The 12,926-nt window shown below is 41.5% G+C and overlaps 1 protein-coding gene across 1 annotated transcript in view; it reads left to right on the top strand.

Moving 5' to 3' along the window:
• The window catches only part of spag16 (sperm associated antigen 16), a 1,278,115-nt gene that overhangs the window by 656,709 nt on the left and 608,480 nt on the right, over nucleotides 1-12,926 (top strand). The window contains exon 11 of the mRNA XM_078551570.1: nucleotides 7,844-7,987. Within this exon, the coding sequence (XP_078407696.1) occupies nucleotides 7,844-7,987 (144 nt within the window). The remainder of the gene's footprint in view (nucleotides 1-7,843; nucleotides 7,988-12,926) is intronic.

The following is a 12,926-nucleotide window of genomic DNA, read 5'->3' as shown; positions in this document are numbered from 1 at the left end:
CAAGAGGGATGATGATGCAAAGCAAAAGGTGATTGTAATGGGGCAAGTAAAGAAACCGAAGATGGGTCTAGGGGAGAAAAAAATGGTAATAACAGAATCATCACCAGTAGCTGCTGTCTGAAACTGGGAGCCATGATTATGATCTGTAATGGTTCATTGGGTGGTCTTATGATCATTATTAAAGATAAAGTGCTAACTTGGGTACGAAATTGGTTAAGAGATAGGAGGCAAAGATTAGTGATGAATTAATGTTTTTCTTATTGGAGGGAAGTATGCAATAGAATCGCACAGCAGTCAATATTAGGTTATTTTGTTTTATATATGTAAATAACCTGGACTTTAGTATAGCAAGTACAATTTTGATGTTTGTGGATGGTGCAAAACTTGGCAATGTAGTAAATAGTGATCAGAATAGTACCAGAAAGAGATGACTGGTGAAATGAGGAAACACATGGCAGGTGCAATTTAATGCACAAAAATGTGAAGTGATGCACCTTGTTGAGAGAAACAACTTGGAGAGGCAGTACAATCTAAATGGTAATATTTTCAGAGGGTTGCAGGAGCAGAGGGATGTGAGGGGCGTTCACAAACCCTTGAAGGTGGTAGGGCATGTTAAGGCAGTTAAGAAACATATTGGATACTTGGCTTTGTAAATAGGGGCATTTAATTCAGAAACAAGGTAACAAGTCATGCTAAACCTCTACAAATCACTGATTCGGCCTCATTTGGAGTATTGTGTACAATTATGGGCGCTACACTTTAGGAAAAAGGTTTAGGGCTGGCTTGTAGAGTCTACAGAAGATGTTTACCGGGGTGAAACCAGGGACGAGGGAGCTCAAGGATGTGGAGAGATTAGAGAAGTTGGGATTGTTTTCCTTATGGTCTGGTATGCACTACCTGATAGTGCAGAGTCAGATTCCACAGTAACTTACAAAAAGCAATTGGACAAATGCTTGTAGAAGATTAATTTGCAAAGTTTTGGAGAAATAAGTGGAATGTGGGACTAATTTAGATGGCTCAACGAGCCACCACTATATGATATGCCAGATGGAGTCCTTCTGTATTGTTACATTTTATGATTCTATAATATTCATCCAATTATATTGTATCTGATCAATGTTTCCTTAACATTTCCTGCAAATTTTATGACTGTAAATTGCACATATGTCAGAATTATTTTCCTTTAAATTGTGCATTTTTAACTTCAGATATGTGCACTTTTCCTGTGTCTATTGCGAAACCCAATGATTATTCCCCTTTCCTGATAGCTTCCTAGACCTGCGCAGTAGCAAAGTCTTTAGTATCATTGACCATTACTCTGCATAGAAAAGGAGGTAAAATGCAACTTCATTCATTATAAAAAAATAACATAGTTTGGGAATAAATTACCAGCACCTACTCGTCTCAGTTGTCTTGTGTTCTACACACATAGTGACGTCATTCATGTGATGCCTGGCTTCAAATTAGGTTGATGCTATCTACAAATCTCTGATTCACTCAGATTATTTATTATTGTACATAATGCTGCCTATAGAAGTTCCCATCTATCACTGTGGAATGTATCTCAATGAACTTGCTGCAATAACCTCACAAACCATTAATATTGTTGTGTGAATGTGATTGGACATTAATGGCACTACCAATTGCAAACAAAAATAAAAGTTACTGAGAATGGAATACTGTATATTATGCACAGTAATTGATAACATGAGTATATTCAAGGTCAGAACCTAATCTTTTAGGTCAGGTGGAAGTAGTGAATGGTTCCGATTTCATTCTCATGGTTTATTATAAGGTTAGTTAATAGCCAAGTAGTCACAATGAGCTATATTTTTCTCTGTATGCATATGTATAGAGTGGGGACTCTTCCAGTAATCTACAGTTTAACAATAAGAAATACAACTTATTAATACTGCCTACCCTATGTTTTTTTCCTTTTTTTATTCACTCTTGGGATGTGGGCATTGCTGGCAAGGCCAGCGTTTATTGCCCATTCCTTATTGCCCTTGAGAAGATGTTATAAATCTAATACTTCAGGTTCTCCATCATAAAATCAATACACCTTCAGCTCTAGCCTCCCGCATCATTAAAAAGCAGTGGGATCAAAGCATAGCGCTGAAACAGTAAGAAGATTTTTGTAAAACAAAATCACATTCTTTTAGTTCAGGGTATATTTTAGTGAATTTAGGACGGTGCTAACTTTGGAATTTATTGCCACAGGGATCAGTGCTAGGGCCTCAATTATTTACAATCTATATTAAGGACTTGGATGAAGGGACTGAATGTATCGTAGCCAAATGTACTGATGATTCAAAGTTACATAGGAAAGCAAGTTCTGAGGAGGACACAAAGGGTGGGATTTTCCCTGTATTGCACTAAGTGTGGGAGCAGGTGTGAAAACAGGCATTTTTCTTGCCACTGTGATGATGGGTTTTCACGCCACACCGTCCGCTTCCCGCCTCATTAATTATGCACACATGGGAAACACGCTGGATCGCTGGCAGGCTGTTAAATATTAAAAGGGGATGGTTAGGTATTCTCTTGTTGGAGATGGTCATTGTCGGGCATTTGTGTGGCATGAACGTTCTTTGCCCAAGTAAGCCCAAATCTGAGTATCGTCCAGGTCTTGCTGCATGCTGGCTTCATTATCTGAGGAGTATCGAATGGAACTAGAATTGGATGCCAATAAAATCCAAATTTAGATAATGTTCCAAACTTTGGCAACAATTTATTGGAAATAATTAGTTAGCAAAATAGGGTGTGGCTAGAACTGTTCGCTTCATCTCTGGTAGTTTGTAAATAGCCCAGACTAATGGAAATACAAATCTTGTCTCCTTTCATAATGGTTGAGTGCAAGTGAAATGAGTTTTGGATGTTTTAACTCAGATTCCAACCGACCATAGCTAAGACTGATAACAGCTGCAATATCTTACTTCCAGAGTGCAAATAAAATTCAATCAAGCGTTAGATCCGTAGGAAGATAAATATTGATTTATAATCACTGACTTTTGTCCTACCCAAAATAAATCTTTGAGTGGCCTACCATTAATTTATATCCTAGGTTAAGGCACAGAGATGTAAAATCACCAGATTAACAGCAGTGAAGGTGTAATTACACAAATTACATGTAATGATGTAAAACGCTACTCAAATGGATATGACAAAGCTGGTTGCACGGCCAACCATGTCTTGCATATCAACAGAAATGTGCTGTATATTAACTCTTGCCTGTTACCTGTATTTGTATCTTATTGTCTTTTTTTGGTATGTTATCCTTTTGTGCTCATCACTCTGAAGAATGCCAATGTTGAAAACTGGATCACTGTTCTATTTCTTGCACCAAGTGGCAATTGCTCCCACGTCAAGATTGTGTTAAAACTACCGAGGAGTTCTCATTCCCTTCTGTCCCAACAAATATTCACAAACCCAACTTCAGCAAAACACCCTTTGGCCTCACAGACCTCTCCATCCGCCCCCTGTATTCCTTGACCCTGTTGTGCTTCTGATACACGTCAGTTTGTTAGCCTCAACATTTCGAAGTGGATGTGCCTACGGACCATGTGGACCTTACCCAACCCCATCTTGAAGCCACTTACACTGTTCAACATATACCACTCCCACACCCTTCCCCCAGTCATGTGTCTGAGTGCAACCTTCCCCACTCATAACCCCCCAGTACAGGCCTAGCCCTGCAGCCCCTTCTTCTGCCTGAGGCCAGCTGCCCCCCTTCCCCAGTGCAGCCCTAGCCCTGCAGCCCATTAAAAGCCTCCTCTGCCTTACCACTGGTCTGGTAGGTAGAGACTTGTCTATGACAACTCCCTGAAAGCGATGTGCTGCTAACTGTGAAGCCTGGCACTGATTCCTGTGAGCTCTATGCAATAAAAGGCAGGCAAACTAACTTGAAGTGACGAGCAAAGTGCAGGTCACCAGGTACATGAGCTTATGAAACATGTTGTTCTAATTGCACGCCGACGTGCCTGGATGCTCCAGCTTGGGGGATGATTCTGGTGAGCAGGGTTTATAATGAGATGGAAATGTGGAGCGCATGATCGCAAACTGGTTGCACGATGACGTAAAACCAATTTTTGGCTTTCTCGCAATATTTTCCGCTCCCACTGCAATGACGCCTGCTGCGAATGGGGGTGGAATATCCCAGCCAAAGAATCTGCAAAGGCATAGCTTAAGTGAATGGGTAAAAAATTTGGCAAATGGAGTATAATGTGGGGAAATGTGAAGTTGTCCACTTTGGTGGAAGATTAGAAAAGCAGAATATTATTTAATTGGAGAGAGGACTACAGAATGTTACAGTGCAGAAGGACCAAGATGTCCTTGTACATGAATCATAAAGAGTTAGCATCCGTGCACAGCAAATAATTAGGAAGGCAAATGGAATGTTAACCTTTATTACAAGGGGGATGGATTATAAAAGTAAGGAAGTTTTGCCACAGCTTTACAGGGCATTTGTGAGACTCCACCTAGAGTACTGCTGTGTACAGTTTTGGTCTCCTTACATAAGGAGTGAAATACTTACTTTGGAGGCAGATCAGAGAAGGTTCACTAGGATCATTCCAGGAATGAAGGAATTGTCTTATGAGGACCTGTAATCATTGGAATTTAGAAGAATGAGAGGCGGTCTTATTGAAATATATAAGATTCTGAGGCTTTTGGCAGGGTGAATGCAGAGAGACTGTTTTCCCTCGTGGGGAAATCTTGAACTGAGAGCACAGTTTCAAAATAAGGGGTCTCCCATTTAAGACAGAGGTGAAGAGGAATTTATTTTCTTACAGGATTGTTAACCTTTGAAATTCTCTATCCTAGACAGCAGCGAAGGCGGGGTCGTTGAATATATTCAAGGCTGAGTTAGGCAGATTTTTGATCTACAAGGGAGTCTAGGATTATGGGGGGCAGGCAAGAAAGTGGAGTTAAGGCTACAATCAGATCAGCCATGATCGTATTGAATTGTGGAGCAGGCTCAACAGGCCAAATGGCCTCCGCCTACTCCTATTTCTTACGTTCTTATCAATATTACCCGCTTCATAGTTTTCCAATAATTAGGGATGGTCAGGTTTAGGGCCCTTTAATAAAGTAATGTAAAGCTATATATGAACATTGCAATTTCCAAGCAGCATTAGCCTGGCTTTTGTCTGTTGGGGAGTTAGGTCACTTAATCAAAGATTTGCCTCCATAATCAACATTTAGCCTTTTACTAAGCAGGGAATGGAACACCCATAATTTACCAAGGGCAGGATTTTTACCTCACTGGGCAGGTGCGGCGGGGGGCTGGGGAGCAGCCTCAAAACTGGCTGCCGCCCGCGATTTGGCCTTGACCGTGATTTCACACTGGCTGGCCAATTAATGGCCAGCCATTGTGAAAGGCGCGCTCAGCCTCAGCACTGCCGAGGTGGGGGCAGGAGGACCATGAGTGCTGAAGTGTGCACATGTGTGGGGGTGCGCTAAGTGAAAGCTCCCTGAAGGCACAGAGCTGCCTCAGGGAGCTGAAGATTTTTAACATTAAAAAATAAAGAGTTGAAAAATAAGAAAATATGTCCCCTCATGTGACTATCACATGAGCAGGGACATGTTAAAAATGAGTTTTAAAAGTTTTTATTTTTTTTTTAATCACTGGTCAAAACCTCATCCCACCCGTGGATGAGATTTCGCAAAAAGTTCAAAGGCCGCCGATCAAAATATTGCACAAGTGCGCGATGACGTCAAGACACTCGCCTGATGTCATTGTGCGCTATTTCACGCCTCTGTGTCGGGTGCACGCCCGCGCGCCGAGCTGAAAACCCTGATCCAAGTAATTAGAAATCAGAAAACTGCAAACTGAATATATAGAAAACATGAAGGGCTTGCTTTATTGACTCGGGCGTGACCTTCTATAGCTCAGGTGGCATTGCTGCTGAGAATGGGAACCTTGGCGAAAGCATTCCAAAGCCATTCACAATTATCTTGACATAGTGGGATTATACCAGTTTTCAAGTGTTGCATAGATTTGGCTTTTATGGAGGGCAACAAGTTGTTGAAGGGAAAAAAACGAGAAGCAACTGTGGTCTTTGGAGGTAGTTCTAATAATGATGATATGGGAGGTTCAAATGAGTTGGTGAGCTTTTGGCAGGTGAAGAAGGAATAAGTGAAGGGAATTGAAGGGAATACACAATTCTTCTCTCCATGAACAAACCTGGATCTTCCAATTTAGTGTATTTTGGGCATAGGAGATTGTGACCTGAAATACTTCTTCTTTCCCTCATTTTTGCACAAAAAGTGATGATACCTATGTTGAATTTCTCCACCAGTCTCTTCTTTCACTGTCCTAATTCAATTAACAGGTTTCTTCATATTCCTGCAAGTTGGATTATATCAACTTTTTATTCTGTATTAATAAAAGCCTGATCAAAAATAAGAAATGACTTATCGTATCAATTCAGATAAAAATGTTTACAAAGTGAATGAGCTTCAACTAAATTTAGATGTAAGAATTTAAAATCTCAATTTTAGGGCCTAGACTCTGCGGAGGTGCGAAAATGGCGGCCGACACCCAATTCCGGGATACCTGACCCCAATCCCAGTGTCCCCAATTTTCACCAGTGCGAGCTAGGTCTGTGGGCTGGTTCAGGTTGTGAGCATAATGAGGCTCGATTAAGATGTCCATTAGAGCATTGAAGCAGCTGCACCACAGGAAAAGCATTGCTTGACCGACAGCTCTGGCTCTCTAATTTATCTTGTCAATTGCACAGTGGCAGTGAGGTGATGTGAGGGTTGCGGACTAGAGGGCCTTGCTGCTTTTCTTAGCATTGGGCTGAATCTGAGACCTCTGAGGCAACCGTTTTAAACAGCCTGCCTTGAAACCCGACAGCCCCAACCTCTTCATGGGAACAGCAGGCCCCACTCCTGTTAGCACCCCTGTCCCCGCCCCCAACCACCACCCCCGGAATGAAAATCCTATCTTTCTGGCACCTGCTCCCAATTTCAGCTGGATGGTTTTTATAATGAGACAACTGATCAGCAACATCAATTTTGTGCTTGGGCATAATGTTAGAAATCTAACTCTGAATTCTGAATTTGTCACCTTAGCACTTTCTTTCAAATTGGTCGCCTTTGTCAGCACACCCTTCCAATGTGGTAATTGTTAACACTAAGTTTATCTCCACTGTGATTGTATCCAGTATCAGCTGATGAAGCCTGTGATCCTAGCAATGAGATCCTTCTGCTCAATTGAGTTTTTTTATCATTTCTTTATGCCACCTGCAATAATTTACGCAGTCTTTTTTGTAAAGTGAGTGTTTTAAGATCTCTTTTGTTCGCTCCTGTGCCTTCACACCTGGATTGACACACTGATCATTCTTTGTTATGCTTCTACATCAGCTAAAGGGTGGAGAGGAGGGGAATTAATGGGTTATCAGCAGTGATGTCACACATTCTGTTCAGTTTGCTGTTAGTCATTAGCATGCAAGCTGCACAATGTGTACTATGTACTCCCACTAAATAAAAAAAAGAACTTCCATTCAGTGAATAGTGAGTGCATCATTACAGTAAAAGTAAATTAATCCCCTATAGTGTGTTATCATAACTGCAGGATGGACTAGGCAAATTACTTTAATTGTCACCTTTTTATTATCTGTGGATTAATTTAATTGCCAAAGTGCACATTAAACTACATTCTTTAAATAATTATACTACAATGCAATTTATAGATACCTAAAATATGCCAAAATGCTTCTGAACACTGTATTCCTCATGATATTCAAGCTGATATTTTGATATGCTTATATAGTAAATAATATATTTGAAAAGCACATTGTAGTGCTGAAAACAGGCTTTTCATCCCCTTGTTCTTTTATAGCCTAGCTCTTCACCCACGGAAACAAATCTTGGTGACTGGAAGTGATGAGCGCCTCTGGAAGATGTGGTCCATTCCCAATGGTGACATTATCATGACAGGTGAAGGTCACGGTGATTGGCTTTCTGGCTGCTGCTTCCATCCCAGGTCAGTGCAATCATTGTATTCAGTCAGCACAAATCCCTGCTGAGAGTAACATTACATACTTTTGTTTGCATTAGCCTTTTCATTTCTAGGCTGAACTGATGACACGGTGCTTCATGTTTGCTTTTGTTTCCCTTCCATATTGTGTAATGCATTTATAAATGATCTTGGTAATTTTCCTTGGCAGCCTTGTTTTATTGACTGGAACATTACTGATGTTACTACCATGTGAATCTCTGAGTTTTATTTGCTACTCCTCAACCAATATCAAATGAACATACTCATTTGGTTTTCATAAACTATAAAATAATGTTAGATTTTGAATGAAAGACAATACATTTCAGATTTTCCAGCCTGAAGCTATCGACAAAACTTTATTTACTTTGGCCCAGCCAAAAAAGTACCCTAATTCATAATGCTAGGAAACCTCAAGTCTCAATTGTCTTCATTTATTGCCCCGTGCGGGCAGGGAATAATCAGTGGTCTCTTGGATTAGAATACCATTCAAAAACCTATGAGGCCTGGCTTATTTTAAATGTTTTTAGCTTTCACCTTTCAATCTCTTCAAGGTCCTGACAGGGTGGATGTGGAGAGGGTGTTTCCTCTTGTGGGAGAATCTAGAACTAGGGGTCACTGTTTAAAAATAAGGCGTCACCTACTTAAGACAGAGATGAAGAAAATTTTTTCTCTCAGAGTGTTGTGTGTCTTTGGAACTCTCTTCCTCAAAAGGTGGTGGAAGCAGAGTCTTTAAATATTTTTAAGGCAGAGGTAGATAGATTCTTGATAAACAAGGGGGTGAAAGGTTCTTGGAGGTAGGTAGGAATGTGAAGTTCAGATTACAATCAGATCAGCCATGGTTTTATTGAATGGCAGAGCAGGCTTGAAGGGGCGAGTGGGGGTGAGTGGCCTACTCCTGCTTCTAATTCTTATATATTTGTACGTTTAAGGAAACCCATTCAGCCTATGCGGCACATCATAGGAATAAAAGCAAAATACTGTGGATGCTGGAAATCTGAAATAAAAACAGAAAATGCTGGAAAAGCTCAGTAGGTCTAACAGCATCTGTGGAGAGAAAAACAGAGTTAACGTTTCGAGTCCGTATGGCTCTTCTTCAGAGCTAAAGAGAAGTGGAAATATGATGAAATTGATACTATTTAAATGGGATGGAGCAGGTGAAGCTGGATAGAAGGCCAGTGATAGGTGGGGGCAAAGGAGAGATTGACAAAGATGTCATGAACAAAAGGACAAAGGGGGTGTTAATGGTAGTGGTAAAGGCTAAAAAAGGTGCTGATAGTGGCATTAAGGTAAGAAAGCAGAATGTGATAATAGCAGAACTAGGCTAAGTGCTCTGAAAAGAACAACATGAACAAGTGACAGATGGCCCTTGTGGGGTGGGGTGGGGTGGGTTGGGAAAACAATTGAAAATAGGATAAAAGGTGGGGATAAAACAATGAATAAATGAATGAAAATGAAAATAAATAAAAATAAAAATAAGTGGATAAAAAATAAAAAATAATTAAAAAAAATTAAAAATAAAAATGAATATTGAAAAAAGGGATAAAAAGGAGTGAGGATAAAGAAGAGAGTTAATGGTCTGAAGTTGTTGAACTCAATGTTAAGTCCGGAAGGCTGTAAAGTGCCTAATTGGAAGATGAGGTGCTGTTCCTCCAGTTTGCATTGGGCTGGAACATTGCAGCAGGCCAAGGATGGACATGTGGGCGTGAGAGCAGGGTGGTGTGTTGAAATGGCAAGTGACAGGAAGGTCTGGGTCATGCTTGCAGTCAGACCAAACGTGTTCCGCAAAGCGGTCACCCAGTCTGCGTTTGGTCTCTCCAATGTAGAGGACACCTCATTGGGAGCAGCAAATACAGTAGACTAAATTGAAGGAGGTGCAAGTGAAGCGCTGCTTCACCTGAAAGGAGTATTTGGGCCCTTAGACAGTGAGGAGGGAGGAGGTAAAGGGGCAGGTTTTGCTTCTTCTGCGATTGCATGGGAAGATGCCGTGGGAGGGGGGTGAGGTGTTGGGCATGATGGAGAGTGGACCAGGGTGTCCCACACGGAACGGTCCCTACAGAATGCCGACGGTTTGGGTGAGGGAAAGATGTGTTTGGTGGTGGCATCATGCTGCAGTTGGCTGACATAGGAACATTGGAATAGGAGTAGGCCATTCACCCCACTGAGTCTGACTGACCATCCAGTTAGGTCATGGCTGATCGGTCTCTTAGCCCCAATTATTCACCATGGTTACATAACATTAAATGCCATTACCCAATAAAATCTATTGATCTCAAGTTTTGAAATGTTGAAATTTCCAGCCTCAGAATTCCTTTTGTGTGAAGGGGTACTCCGATATCCCCCAATGACCTCACTCTAAATTTAAGTTCTGGGCTTTCCCTCAATGACCTTGCTCTAAATTTAAGGTTCTGGGCTTTCCCTTGGAAGAAAATAGCTTCTCTCTATCTCTGCTGTCAACTTCTTTAATCATCTTAAATACTTCAATTGTATCACCCCTTATTCTTCAGAGAAAATAAGGTTAGTTTATGCAATCTGTCCTCATAATTTAACCCTTTCAGTATCTGCTGCTACTATCACTGAGCTACATACACTGCTGGCTTCTCAACATTACCCTGCTGCAATGGGTTCTGGACATTTCCCCGCTGAATTCTAGGTTTTATTCCTGCAACTTTCTCCACAAACTGCATTCTCCACTGGACAACACAAGCCTCTACTCCAGTACCTGGCCTACTTCTGCAAACTGGGTCTTTACTCCTCTTTTCACTCTACTTTGAGTTGGCTTTGATCTGTTCATGCTCATTCTCATCCTGCTCTAGATTCTGAATAATTTCTCTGTTGCTTCCATCTGCTTTCTTTCTGTGGCTGCTTATTCTGCTCTGATTAATTTGTCCTTCAGAACTCCTTCACTGAACTGATTTAAATCAGCTCCTCAAGCTCTTGCTGCTTCCTCTGACCTTATGTGATTTTCACCACCCTGCAGCTGTTCCTCAGATCAGCTTGTTCATCTTCACAGAATTTGTGGATTACTATTCACTCTCCCTAGCTCCCCAGACTTAATTCCTCTTGGGTCTTGGGTTTCAGTTCCTAGTTCCCTGCTATTGCATTTGATCTGCTGGTGCATCCTACTAATACTGGAACCATTAACACACAGCTGCTGGACCTTGGATTAACCTCCATTGGATAAAGAACATTCTTGGCCCCCTGACTTAACTGGAAAACCTCCAGCAATGCACTCACAAATACCCTGGCCCTTGGAAACAGGTCCAAAATCTACAGCTGTCTCCGCACTTCAACGCTGGCTTGTGGGTGCTCCAAATTGACTTTGGCTTGCCTACAAGTCAACTCCATCCTACCACAGGATCTCAGATTTTAAAATAAAAACAAAAAATTCTGGAAATACTCAGCGGGTCAGGCTGATCTCAGAATTTAACTCTGGACTCTTCATATTATACATGAGACTCACCTTTGTCCTTGCAAACCAACATTCCATGTCCAACCTCCCTCCCCTCTCTCAAGTCCTTGAACATGTTGTTGATGCCCAAATCTGAGCCCATCTTTCTCAAAACTCCTTGTTTGAATCGCGTGAATCAAAGTCACGGCTGAAATCCTCTGTGATTATGACAGTGGTGCACTATCCCACCTTTTTAACCTGAGAGCAGACTTTGACATGGCTGACCATCTCCAAGAAGAGAAAGCCTAACCACCATTATCTTCCAACACCTCACCTCCGATGTTCAGCTCAGTGGGAATGCTTTCGCTTGGTTCCAGTCTTATATATAAAGGACCAGAGTGTTGTTGGAGCTACACTCAAACAGGTGAGTGGAGAGTATTCTATCACAGTCCTCACTTGTGCCTCACAGGCAGTAGAAGGCTTTGGGAAGTCAGGTGAGTCACAAACCACAGAATATCCAGCCCTGACTTATTCCTGTTGCTGCAGCATTTATGTGGCTGGTTCAGTTAAATTTCTGGTTAATGATGAGTCCCCCGCAATGTTGATGTAAATTTGATGATGGCAATGCCATTGAATGCCAAGGAGAGGCGGTTAGACTTTCTCTTGTTGGAGATGGTCATTGCCTGGTGCTTGTGTGGCACAAAAATGAGGACATAAATTGCTTCAATATCTCTGAGGGAACACAAATGAAATTGCAATCATGAGTGAACATTCCCTACTTCTGATATCATGGTGGAGAGAAGGTCATTGATGAAGTAGCTCAGTAGCTGAAGATGATTGGAGTTAGGACAATGCCCTAAGGAACTCCTACAGTGATGTCTTGCAGCTGAGATAATTGGCCTCCATCAATCACAATCTTCTTCCCTTGTACTTAATATGACCTAAGCCAGTGGAAATCTTTCTTCTGGTTTGCATTGACTTCAATTTTACTCAGACTTCTTGGTGCCACACACTGTCAAATGCTGCCTTGATGTCAAGGGTAATCACTCTCACTCACCTTTGGAAATCAGCTCTATTGTCTATATTTGTACCAAGGTTGTAATGAGGTTTTGAGTTGATGGTTCTGCTGAAATCTGAACTGTGGCTTAATGTAGGTCAATGAGCACTGACACTGGATGAGCAAAAGTTGATGTGGGAGATATGATATGAGCAGCAGAGTTTGGATGAGCTGAAGATTATGAAGTGTGGAGGATAGAAGGCTACCAGAAGAATATTGAAGTAGAGAGGTAAATAAAGGCACAGATAAGCATGTCACCAGCTGATTGCCTGCCCAACTTCAGCCTATGTTAACAAGGCAGAAATAGACAGCCTTTATAATGGAGAGGATCTGAGATTGGAAGTTCAGCTCCGAGTCAGATATGGTTGCAAGTACTTTGATTTTGCCTGAGACAGTGGTCAGGGAGGAGGATGGAATTGATAGCAAAGGCACAGAGCTTGTGACAGGGGCAAAGGCTTTGTTCTTTCCAATATTTAATT

This window comes from Cetorhinus maximus, chromosome 11 (assembly GCF_964194155.1).
Source record: "Cetorhinus maximus chromosome 11, sCetMax3.hap1.1, whole genome shotgun sequence".
NCBI classification, from domain to species: Eukaryota; Metazoa; Chordata; class Chondrichthyes; order Lamniformes; family Cetorhinidae; genus Cetorhinus; species Cetorhinus maximus.
Note: the sequence above shows the minus strand (reverse complement) of the source record. Positions and strands in the feature narration are given on the sequence as shown.